Here is a 12,286-nt window from a genome sequence, read left to right on the forward strand (position 1 = left end):
CATCCTATTAGGGACAGCTGTGTGCACAAACAAATAATAACTGCTTGTGGGTCTGTGTGTGTTTGTATGGGCACAAGAACATGCACATATATATATTGTTTATGGGTATTGTATAGGCAAACAAACAGTGAATGTGTGCATGTGAAACTTGCTTCCAAGCCATGAAGTGCATTAGTTAATGTGGCTAATTAAAAAGGCTCTGGAACTCAGGTTACCTATTACTTGCAAAATGTAAGGCTTAAATTCAAAGCTATTTCTCTTGTAGGATATTTCAAGGCCCCAGCCACCCCAGAGAGCTCTGCCAGCGAATCCCATCCCATCCAGATCCAGAGGCTGGCAGGGGAACAGCTCTGCTGTCCCACTGCCTCCTGGGCACACCAGAGCCCCAGGACGCCTCCAGCCTGTGACAGAGGTAGGCACTGAGAGGGCTGGTGGGAAGCACCACTCACCCCTGGGGAATAAAAACACTCAGAGGGAATATCAGGCTGCAAAACACCTTCATGTACAGCCCAGGTGGGTGGAGACAGAGAGGGTGTGGGTTGGTCACCTTTGTTGCAGAGGTCTCCATTTTCACCTGTTTCATATTAAGAATTTATTGAGTTGAGCAAAACACAGGTGAATTCAGTTCTCCACATCCCTGAACACTTCCTCAGGCAAGGCATTTGTGTGAGTGGGGCAGAGCAATGGGCTCAAGGGGTGTGTGACCCAGAACAGTTAGTGAAGAGTGGAAAAAGGTGAACATTCACACAAGGCTTGAAGATCCCAGTAAAGAACAAAAATTCTTTCCAGCCTCTCTAGCCATGGATAAGGAATTGCTTTCTCTGCAGAGAGTGTTTCCCAAAAAAATCGTCCTGGATACAGGCAGTTAATAAGGGACTCTCAGGCACTGAGTTCAGTGTCCTGCAAACACAACACAGCGCAGTTACGTTGTCTCCAGCCTGCAATACCCAGGAGGCCAGCTGTGACAAATGGAGAAAACTGCAGGAACTTCCTTGTGCTCTTCGTGGGAGAGTTCCTATGTGAAGCATCGGGGTGTGAATGCAGGCAGGCTTCCCCTGGCTGGCAGTACCATCAGCGCCAGGAGAGGGCGAGGACAGCGCTTGTTCTTCCATCAGTGCTCACTCTTCCTCTTTTCCCCTTTTTTCCATCTCACCCAGAGCACTGGTGTCTGGACAGCTGGAGCAGTGAACAACCTGAGAGTGGGACAGCCAGGCTCCCATGGGCATTCCTGAAGCAGCCTGTTCCTGGCTGGCTCTGGCCTTCGCAGGGCCCTGGATGGCCTTCATCACCCAAAACCACACTCACACCTTCACTGCCACGGACAGTGTCTCAGTTCCTCTCCTCCTGCCCCAGCCCCGTTTCCTCTGTGACTCACCAAGCTGCAGTCAGGCATGGCAGGGGTGCCCCAGGTACACGCCAGGCTCAGCTGGACCCTCTCTGCCTTTCCCACATAGGGATAACTTGTTTATACGGTATTTAAATATTGTTGTGCAATATCCAGTGCAGGGATGGGGTGATGGGGGTTTCACGTGTTTTTAATCAGTTATTTAAGTGTTACCAGGGGGAACAAGCTGTGAGTGCAGGTGCTGGCCCTGATGGGCTTTCATGTGAGCCCTGTTGGCTTCCTCAGCCCCCCCTCCCCCTCCCCATGCAGCTGCAGGGGCATATTGGTGCTATACAGAACCCACTGCCTCTGGGGAGAGCAGAAGGCAGCTGGTGATAACAGTCTTCAGTTTTTTCTCTGTTTACAGTGGGTGGCAAGTGGGGCCCCAACAGGTAGCCAACCATGGAAATATAATCTGTGGGGCCACTGTGGATTTTGATCAGCTTTAGCAGAGGGGATTAATTATTTTCCCCACTAACCCTCTTCAGCAAGAGCATTGCAACCCTTCTGCCCTCCAGCACTCGCTTGTCTTCCCTTGGTGCTGTAAATCCCCAAAGCAGCCCCAGCATGGCCCGTGAGTTCCAATCCATGTCATTAGGACACACTCAAGGTACGACAGGGAAGCTCTGGCCAAGATCCAGAGCAAAAGGCCAGCAGGAAGCTCAGCAGAAGGCAGCTGAGACCCCTCTGCAGTGTGCGGTACCATGATCAGTGGATGTTTTTGCACGTGTCTCCTCAGGCTCTGGTCTGTGCTGAGCTGTAACTCAGCATGGGCTGTCTTCTCCCCAAGGCAGTGAGAAACCTACCCAAAAAGTGCCCAGGTGGTGAAGCAGCTGAAATACTAACACAACACATGGTGCTTTTGTAGGACAGCTCTCTTACTCCAGGATTTTTCTCCAGGCCATGGATGGAGAGAGCTGTCTGTGTGCACTTTAAGCAGTTGATGGTTCTGACCCTGAGGACCCTCCCTTATGAATTTGGTTTTTTCTTCCCCTAATAGTTTGGCTCTTGTATGTGGGCTTTTTTCTTTTCCTCAGGATTTTAAAATAAGACCTTTTGTTATGCCAGATTCTTTTTTTTTCCTTGGAATTAATTCCTAGGAGAACACAGGGAAATCTGGAGCTGTGGTTACAACAGTTCTCTTGTGTCTGATTAATTATGGACAAATCCTCAAAGAGTGTGACTGCTGCTCCACATGTGAGAAACTGTACTATTGGCATAAAGAAAAAGAGTCTTGTTTGCTGGTTCTCTTTCCCTGTTTATTAAAGAAACCCCAGAAAAACCCTAAGAACTCATTAGATTTGTACTTATATGTAGCAGTGTATCTATAGGATGACTTAAGCCACATTAGTTTTTCACAACTTTACTACCTCTTTCTCCACAAGGAAAAAGTTCACATGGTGTGTCTTGAAATTCTCACTGATTATTCCTTATCTTACTAATTGTAGACGTTTTCTTACCTTCTATGTGCCTGGAAAACAAACCAACCTAAAAAACTTCTTTCTGAAATAAGGGAGGGCAAGTAAAAGACAACAGCTTTCTAATCTTTATCTCTTTTTCTATAGTTGGGGTATATTACATATAAAAATGTGTATTCAACAACCCCCAAATCTGTTGTTTCTTGGTAGGTAATGGCCTGTTTGGCTGCTCACAGGTGGAGCAGGACTGTACATACACTGTAGTAGTTGATTCAACCACAAACTTGATCTCATATCTGAGCCCTCACTGAGGACAGCAGCTCTTCTGCTCCAACCCCTGATCTTCAGCAAATGGCCACTAAAAGTCACTAAAATTATTTTCACTGCATTTCATGTGAGCATGGGATCAAGGTTTTAAAAAAAAAAAAGCCCCCGGACACACAATGCTCAGAGAACAACTGGACATGCCCAAACTCTAATGGAAAACTTTATTGCTGGAATATCCCAAAAATCTCCAAACGGTAGTTTTAAGTAAGTCCTTTTAAATTTTCAGATGTGTGCAAGTTGAGTGAATGAGACCAGGGGAACTGCAGGAGGAGTAAAAGATGGCAAAACCTGATTTTTTAGAAAGATGATGTTACCTGGGAGAACTTATAACACAATACATCTCACTTTCTCCCGTGTCCACATGTTAATGGTTTACAATAATTCTCTATGCATCTGTGCAAATACTTGAAGAATGCAATTCATTGTGCCTTTTGCCTAGTTTTAATAAAATTTGTCGGTTGTCATTAACAAATCCTCTTTCACTGTGTATTATTTCATTACCTCAGTTCAAATCTTCATTTTCTACATGACATTTCTCCAGGGATGGCAGGATTGCTTTTATGAAATGCACTTCTAGAGAGTGAGGAAAGATGAGTTCCATTTACAGCCATTTTCTAAAACAAAATGCATAAAGCATCACACTGATTAGGATGCCAAAACCAAAGCTGGAGTGGGTGACTTGGATTATTTTCTGCCACCAAAGGAGGTCGCTGCCGTTTTACTCTGCTTCAGCTGCTCTTCCTGTTGTTCTCAGCTGTCCCTCAGCCTCTTTATCCTTTAGGGCTACACCAGTAACATCAGAGAAATCATTTAAAACTTTCAGATCCACCTGCAACTTTTTTTTTTTTTTTTTGAAAAAAACCTTTATTTCCCTTTCCACATTCCAAAAAAATAGTAGTGAAATGTTATTAAAATAGGAGATTGCATAGTCCTCTCTCCCACAGCCCTACGTTGTATTTGCTCAGTGATGCTCAGACCCAGGTATAATCATGTGAGCATCTCAGAGGACAGTAGGACACCTCATGGGGTTCAAAGAATTGGGGGGGGGGCCTTGCCAAGGTCAAGATATTTCCTGAGAAAAAAATACATAACATTTACAGCCACTTGGTCTTTCGGACTGAAAAGATTTTCACCAGAAGTGTTGGAGACGGTGGCAGAATTTCTCCTGACATGGGAGCTCCCCCAGCCCTTCCTCAGGTGGGGTCTGGGTCAGGCCCAGCAACTTCAGCAAGGCCTGGGCACCAGGGATGCTAAGGGAAAAATAAACCAACCCAAACAAACAAAGCTTCCATAAAAATAATTAACACTGCTCCAGGGAAACTCCTGCACCTCGCAAAAAACCAAAAGCTGAAAAAGATCTCTCTGTAAAACACTTCATGGCTTGAGTCCTGCCACTGAGCCTGAGTGAGCAGCTATTTCAAAATTCACCCTGTTTTGCCCATATTCACCAATATTCTTGTCCCATTATTTGCAGAGCAAGTGATTAAACATGGACGAGCAGAGTCTGAATAGCAGGCGTGCACCGGTCAGTCCTTGTCTCTCACCTCCTCTCGAGATGCTGGAGTGTATTTTAGAGTTCATGCAAGTGTCTAGAAAGGAAACAAAAAAAGACAAAAACCACTAATCAATGATCCATCAAGGCCTGGAAACAAAGCCATCAATGGCCCCCCGGGGGAAGGAGTGAAGGGTAAAGATCAGCCGTGCCAAGAATAAGGGATGGGATGGGGCCTCAGAGAGGAGCTTTGTTCCAGGGCTATCATATTTCTAGAGGATTTTTGTTTCCAGTGGCTGCATGTATTAACGCCCAGCGAGGATTAAACACACCCCTTGCTACCACACCATGACAGAGACCCTGTCCAAAAGCCCAGAGAAAGATTTGGCTTTGGAAAATACACCATTTGTTTTATTTTCTGCTTTTCCTTTTTAAAATTTTCCCCTGGCACCCGGAACATTGACATCACCCACCCAACCTCCAGTCCCCACATGTAATGCCCTAAGCATAGAGCACAAATACTTTGGGTTTATCCTCTGGGGCGATGCTGGAGTTGTCCACCTCTATCAGGATGTTCTTGTCATCTCTGGTGACCGGTTCATTCTGAAGGACTTGTGGTAAATTCCATAAACTGACGTCCATGTCTTTGAAAGCATGGAGTAAAAACACCCCCAAAATGATGGTGAGGAAGCCACAGACTGTCCCAATGATGTCAACCACGGTCATGGTGACCCACTCCTTAAAGAGGATGATGGAAGTGGTGATGACGATGGTGGTGAACAGCACGTAGTAGATGGGGAACACCAAAGAGGTGTTGAAAATGTCTAGAGACTTGTTGAGGTAGTTGATCTGTGTGGTGATGGATGCCACCAGGGTGATGACCAGGATCCACGTCAGTGGATGCTGCAGCACAGGCTGGTCAGCAAAGAAGCCCTTGATGGCAATTCCCAAGCCCTTGACTGAGGACACGGAGAAGGCGCCGATAACGGAGCAGATGGCGAGGTAGACGAGGATGTTGCTCTGGCCGTAACGGGGTGCGAGGAAGAAGATCAGGAGGAAGCAGAGAGCCAGGAGGATCGCAGCATAAGCCAGGAAACCTGCAGGAGAGAGAGAAGAACTCAAAACTCGAGCAGCTGGCACAGCGAGCAGTTTGCGCTGCCCAGCCCCCAGAGGGAAAACACGGCCGGCTGCGTACCAGGCTCCTTCAGCTTGGAAGTCATTTCCTCCAGAGTGGTGACCTCCTCGTCCTCTGGGGCGTGTATGACCATCACAGTGCTGCCCACCAGGCTCAGCAGGCAGCCCAGCTTTCCCAGCAGGTTGAGCCGTTCTCCAAGCAAATATGAGGACAGAATGGCACTGCACGGGACAGAAAAACATCAGCCAGTGCTTTGCAGTCCTTTAGAGAAGGAACAGAGGCTCAAAGAAAGTTAAGAATGCTTCCATGTGATTCAAGGACGCAAATTTGGTGTAAATTAGTTGGATTCCAGTGTGTTAATACACAATCACATGGCATCTATCAACAGCTGAACCTGCAGGGGTGCAGGTGTGGCCTGGAGATCACAGCTCTTGTGTCAACAAGGTGCAAAAATGCTGAATGTTTTAGCACATCCTCAGGTATTTTTTCAGGGTCAGCAGAATCACTCAGAAGCTGCTGGGCATTATGAAGCTTTTAGTGCTCAAGGGAATTACTTCAAGGACCAGTGTAACAGTGAAAAAATCTGAATCTAACAACAAAAAAGCTATGTTAATTTTAACTAAATCATCAGAACTATTAAGCCTCAGAGAAACTCTCAAAGTACTGGGGCTACAGATATATCTGCAAAAACATCTAGTTCTTGCTCAAAAAACTGGGGGCAAGACACCAGAGCAGTCCTAACTCTCAGTTTGCTTATGCATTTCACAACAGCAGTCTTTCTATAAAACTTTAAGTACCCAGAGCCATGCATTTTGGTAGGAATCTTCTACTTAAAAATAAAGAAAGAAAATACGGTTTCAGCCCCTTTGGCAACAGCCAGAAGTACAAAACCCTACAACATGAAAGGACCCTAAAAGCTTATAAAATAAAAGACAGGTGAAAGGCAGTTTGAAAACCAGCCTGGTATTTTTGACCCTTTAAAATTTTTAGTACTCTTGATTACAAAGACAAAACAAAACAAACAAACAATAAAACCCCACCAGTCCTGGGTTGGTTAAAGAGCTGGAATAAGGAATGAAGTAATTCAGATATTTGCAATAATTTAATCTGCAGTGTATGTGGCTGCTCTCCACATGCAGCATTTCCAGAAGGGTGTGCCACTTAATTCAGTGGTTCCCAAACGATCCCCCAAAAGGACAACAAATATTCAAGTGTTTTTTAGAAAACACTGAGACTTTTTTTCCTTTGGGCAGAATAAATCATATTAGCATCCCTTCAAGTCTACCTTTACAAGTGGAACAGGCAAACAACAACAACAACAAGCCAAATTGCAAATTATAGACACAAAAATCACCTTATGAGCACGCTCAGAGCCCCCAGAGGCGTGACAATAGTTGCAGGAGCAAAGGCATAGGCAGCGAAGTTGGCAGCTTCCCCTCCACCCACTAAACAAACACAAGAAAAATAAACACCAGTTGTTACAGGGCATTTTCTGTATTTTCTCTTGGGGGCTTGCAAACCAGCCAGGTGTCACTTGGAGAGTGGGTTTTATGCTGGGAGCTTCACGCTGCTGCTAAAGAGGGCCAGATACTGGGTGAAAATCTATTACAACTTAAAAGAGGCACCTTAAGAGAAGCGAGCCCTCCATGGGAAGGGCTGGGGGGTGCCAGGGCTGACCCAGGTGGGCTCATGAATCCCCCCCAGCCCAGCCAGGCAGCTGCCCTGGGTGGGGTTAATGAGGGAGGGGCAGCTGTGGGAGCCCCAGGGCTGGGAGGCTGCTCCTCCCCTCCACACCATGTCCTTCTGTGGGGCTGTGGTGTCCCTGTCCCCAAGCAGGGAGGGCTGTGCCAGCTCACAGGAGCTGCATGGGCAGGACAAGGTGGGGGCACCTTGAGCTGCGGCTGCCACGGTGAGAGCAAGAAAAGAGGGCTCTGAAACGCCCTGCTGTAAAATCTGCTGCTCTCTGTGCAGCTTTGAGTCCAATCTGAGGAGATACTGTAACGCTGCAGCAAGAAATAAAGGTTTTAAGGCTTGTTTTAAGGGAAAGCAAGTTTTTTTTCATGGAGGGAGGTGCTACCTCTTTGTTATCTCCCTGTGGTGCAGCAGGAAACATTCCCGGAGCCCCCAGGCACTCAGGGGAGGCTGTTTGCCCTGGACCTGCCAGCTGCCTTATTAAAACCTGGCTTTTCATGCTTTTGATCAGGTAAAACCGAGCTAGCAAGTCCTACCAGTTCTGCAGGAGGATGGAAAGGGAGATCCTGTGGGGATCACTGCCTCTCCTCTCCCTGAGGAACCTCTGCTGAGGATGGGGGAACTCGACGGGAAACGATTGCACGATACACAGTTTGTCCTACATCTCATTCACAGGAACAGACCCTGGAAAAGCTACAAACCCAGGGAAACAGCTCCTACTCACTGGTTAACAAGCCAGCCCACCAGAGCCAGTCCTTTAGGTAGCCGTGGCCTCCGTCTCCTGGGGAAGAAAAGCACACGCAGGAGTTAACAACCATTTCCTCCAGAGCAAGAGATGAGAATGTCCCTTTGGAGAGGGATAGATTGCAAGGGAAAGATTGTGACAAAGAATAAGGAAGAATGGACATACATGTGTTGGGAACTAATCCAGTTCTGGTCCTAACCCTCAAGCTGTTGGACATAAGGAGTTGAGCCTATTGACATGGTGAACCCTGATTTTGCTAGGTCAGGGAGAGCCCAAGTTTTTGATAAATCTGACCTGACTGGAGCTGTCAGTAACAGCAGTGTTTGACTTGCCTTGGAGAAAAGCGATGTGCTCCCATAGCAGGGGTGACACACTTCACTAGGACTGAGAGATTACAGGGCAAGATAGGACAAGGGGCAAGAAGAGTTGAACAGGAAGACTTCAGGACACAGGGAAAAATCTTTTGCTAGAGTTCAGCCTCTTCTGGTTCCTCAACAACTCCATAAATGCTGAAGTTCAAATGTTATGCTTTGGTATTCCTAAGAAATTGCTGGTTTATTTGTTTTAGTGTCTTTTTGCTTGGTCGGGGCTTTTCCCAAGAACTCTTTTTGTCAGCTGCAATTTTCTGTCATTAATCTCTAATTCCTTCCAGAATGTTAAACATTCTGAAAAAACAAGGAGGGGTTTGCTCTTGTTTTACTCGCTTGGCTCTACTGTGGGAAGAGTTCATGGAGGGAAGGAGGAGAGAGACATCTACAGTTGAAGCAATACTGATACTTTGTTGTGCAAATATAATGCCAAAAAGCAAACCCATCTGTGTTCAGCAGCTGCATGTGGCAGAGGATGGAGAGATGGACTCAAGACCGGTCTGTGGCTCAGGTGCTGTTGGTAGCTTTGGTGATTGTCTCTGCACAGTCACTTCATCATTCCACGCCTCTGTGTCCCCATATGGGCACAGAATAAAATGGGGATGGTCATATTTACTTCCTCTTAAAGATTATTTAAGAACTGTTCCTAGGCCAGAACTGGGAAGCAGTAGTAGTTTAATTATTTTATTATTCTCTGGTTTGCAGTTATGCAAGTAGGTCAGCTGCCAGGTAGGACTTACCCTGCTGCTGGAGCACATTTGCAATGCTGATGGGATGTGTCCAATTCCACAGTGCAATTCTGCTCTAGGCAGTGCTGCTCCACCACTGCCCATCCATATATATATATATGTGTGTACACATAAACACACACGCCCTAAGAGCCTGGTGCTAGAGGAAAGTTATCTGCTTGTTGTTGAGCAACACAGCTCCAAAGGATGCCTTCTGAAACCACAGAGTTCCCACAGAGCCGGCCTGTCCTGCATTCACACAGGGCTCTAGCTAATGCAATCTGAGCACATGGGGCTGCATCCTTGTCTCATCCTTGTCTCGGTGACCTGGTGGCAAAGCTGCCTGGTGCTTCAATTAGAGCAGGAGTGGGGTCAGGGCGCTGTGCTGCTCTGCTCCAGGCTGGGGCACAGCCATGAGCTGCAGCTTTGTGCAAAGGGGCCCATTTCAAAGAGCTTTTAGCACTCGGCTTCTTCCTGGCCTCACACGTTCTTGTTCTGCTGTGGGGGCACATCTCATCTCACAGGACACTCACTTGCTATTTGTGGTGCCAGGCAGGAAAATGCTGCTTTTAGCTGAGCTCTTCCAGTGCAGGGCTCTATAAATTAGCTCCTTTCCAACACGGAGACTGTAAATTAACTCCTTTCTAATGCCAGGCCTGTAAATTAGCTCCCCAGTTCCCACATAGCACTGCTGTCTGGGTCTCACACACAAAGATGCATCCACAAAAGGTCTCATTTACACTGCTGATGGAAGACTGACGGTACCCAGAGGTGCTCCCTTGCCTTAAAAGTGCTGAAATTTGGATTGTGTGTGTGGTCCTAGAACAGGTGATCCTTCCCCCTCCTGCCCACACAAAAGCCTTACCTGCCCTCGTGCCTCCCTTCTCCACCAGCCGTAGCAGTCCTTTTTTCTTGAGGATGACACTGCTCCCGATGAGGAAGCTGGAGAAGACAGCCAAGCCCAGGCCAATGTAGAATCCATAATTATTTTCCAGCCGAGTTATCCAGGAACTATCTGAAGTCCCATTGTCCTGGACAGAGTCAGCTGGGACAGCACTGCTGATCACTTGGCACACAACCCGGTGGGAAAGGCACGAAAGGGTGATCAGAGACCCTGTGAAACCACCGTGGAGATAAAACAGCAAATTACTGACATGACTGTCAACAGTGTCCCTATTCCCTTAGGCTCATTCAGGTGTCCCGCTGCACAGCCACCCGTGCTGTCACCCTAGCAGCAATACCCAAAGATCTCCAAAGCTCAGGACACCTCTTTACCCACATGTGGAAATGGCAGGGTTTTGTCTGACAAATTCGTGGCCTGCAGTTCAAGCACCTCTTTGACATTGAATGTGTCTACATACTGGGCTGGAAGGCCACAAGGACCTCTAAAAAATAATTTGAATTTCCAAATATATATATACCAGGGTATCTCCACCAAACTGCAGTGTTATGGGGTTGAACTAGGCCTTATCAACACTTAACCCTGTTGATCCAAAGGCTTTGGTGCTTTCCAGACAACTAATCCTCACACCTGCCAGCTCATCTGCAGTTGTAACTTTGGGTTTAATGTGGAGCAATGCCAACACTTTGTAACTGTCCATCTGTTCCTGCTCTGTGTGTTGAGCTGTGTCATAAAACTACAACAGATTTGTCTCGGACAATACATTTCCTCTACTGTTTCAAGGTTTTGTTCTACCTGTTTGCAGAGTGCCTGAGTGCTCCTAAAGCAAAGCCAGCCCTGCCTGAGAGCAGGCACAGCGTTCTGCTGTTAACACCAACAGCGCTGCAGCCCTGTGGCTCTGGCCAAGGTGTGTGGCTGTGTGGGGGTGGGAAAATTGCTGAGCTTCTTCCTCCCCTGACACTCCTACCACACCCAGAACATCTTTCTATCTGCAATCCTTACTCCAAGTGTAGTAAAGACGGTGTGACTGTGGCCATGGGGAACAGAGCAGCCAGGTGGAGTACAAAAGTCTCATTGTAAAGGACTTCAATTTTTTGCCTGAACTCACATAGGAATTATAGAGCAAGTATTTGTGTCTCTGCAGGCAGGAGTATGGAATGGCTAAACTGCTCCCAGCAGTGCCAGGAGCCTGGGCATGGGCCCCATATTCTTCCTGAACTAGGAGCCTGATTTAGATCTTCTGCAGCTGCAATCTCTGGTCCTGGCACACACAGCTGAGGTTTTGGATCTGGACTGGCTATAAACGTTTTTCTAAAGGAAAAAATACCAGTGACTTTCTAGATGAAATTCCAAGGGTTCCCTAATAACTTTTTTTTTTTCCCCTACTAGGAAAACATTCTTGATCGCGGAAATATTTCCTGGGGAATAAGGGGGGAACTTGCCTCCTCGGCTGGGTGAAAATCTCCACAAGGTACTACCGGGCACAAGGATCAGGCAGAGTGATGGGGTGATTACCAAGTGGATTAAGTAATCCTTAAAGGAAAAAACCCAACTCCTGGCTTCTCTGTGCGCTCTGAGGCTGGCAGAGCGTGGTGCCGGCTGCTCGCAGCGCAGGCTGCGTGCCTCAAGCCTCCATTCCTATAGAGACCTCAAAAAAAGGAGAAGAAACCCCAAAGCCAGGAAAAAGCCCAAAGCAGAGTAGTGACAGAGGACAGCCCCAAAGCCGGGGGGGATAAGGCCGAGGGGTGCGGCGGGCTCAGCCCCGCCGTCGGAGCCGGAGCGGCCGCCCCGTCCCGGAGCTGTCCCGGTCCTGTCCCGGCCCGGTCCCGGCGCTCGCGGGGCAGCTGGGCCGGGCCGGGCCGGGCCGGGCCGAGCCGAGCCGAGCCGAGCCGGGCCGAGCCGAGCCGAGCCGGGCCGGGCCGGGCCCAGCCGAGCGGGGCCGAGCCGAGCCGAGCCGGGCCCAGCCGGGCCGAGCTAAGCTGCACCCACCGTTGCTGCAGCTGCTGTTCGTCTCCAGCGGATCCATTGCCTTCGCTCTCCGGCCGCTCAGCGCATCCCGGGCCGAGGGCAGGGCCGGGCACACCTGAGCCCGCCCC

General features: G+C 48.1%; 2 protein-coding genes across 3 annotated transcripts in view; one reads left to right on the top strand and one right to left on the bottom strand.

The window, feature by feature from the left end:
* Positions 1 to 3,601, top strand: part of ADAM19 (ADAM metallopeptidase domain 19) — a 32,913-nt gene extending 29,312 nt beyond the window's left edge. Inside the window, exons 22-23 of the mRNA XM_048319973.1 lie at positions 266 to 412; positions 1,158 to 3,601. Coding sequence (XP_048175930.1) covers positions 266 to 412; positions 1,158 to 1,232 — 222 coding nt within the window. The 3' untranslated portion in view covers positions 1,233 to 3,601. The remainder of the gene's footprint in view (positions 1 to 265; positions 413 to 1,157) is intronic.
* Positions 3,602 to 3,985: 384 nt separating this feature from the next.
* NIPAL4 (NIPA like domain containing 4) lies at positions 3,986 to 12,286 on the bottom strand. 2 transcript variants are annotated; one of them, XM_048319975.1, is made up of 7 exons: positions 12,180 to 12,286; positions 10,155 to 10,403; positions 8,173 to 8,229; positions 7,111 to 7,201; positions 5,817 to 5,977; positions 5,144 to 5,718; positions 3,986 to 4,718 (listed from the first exon to the last, which is right to left on the bottom strand). In XM_048319975.1, exons 1-7 carry the CDS (start codon positions 12,214 to 12,216, stop codon positions 4,707 to 4,709), a joined length of 1,182 nt encoding a protein of 393 aa, XP_048175932.1. In that variant the 5' UTR covers positions 12,217 to 12,286; the 3' UTR covers positions 3,986 to 4,706. The 2 variants fall into 2 exon arrangements, with proteins under 2 accessions (XP_048175932.1, XP_048175931.1); XM_048319974.1 differs by lacking the exon at positions 3,986 to 4,718 and having other exon boundaries at positions 4,725 to 5,718.

This window comes from Corvus hawaiiensis, chromosome 15, assembly GCF_020740725.1.
Source record: "Corvus hawaiiensis isolate bCorHaw1 chromosome 15, bCorHaw1.pri.cur, whole genome shotgun sequence".
Classification (NCBI taxonomy): domain Eukaryota; kingdom Metazoa; phylum Chordata; class Aves; order Passeriformes; family Corvidae; genus Corvus; species Corvus hawaiiensis.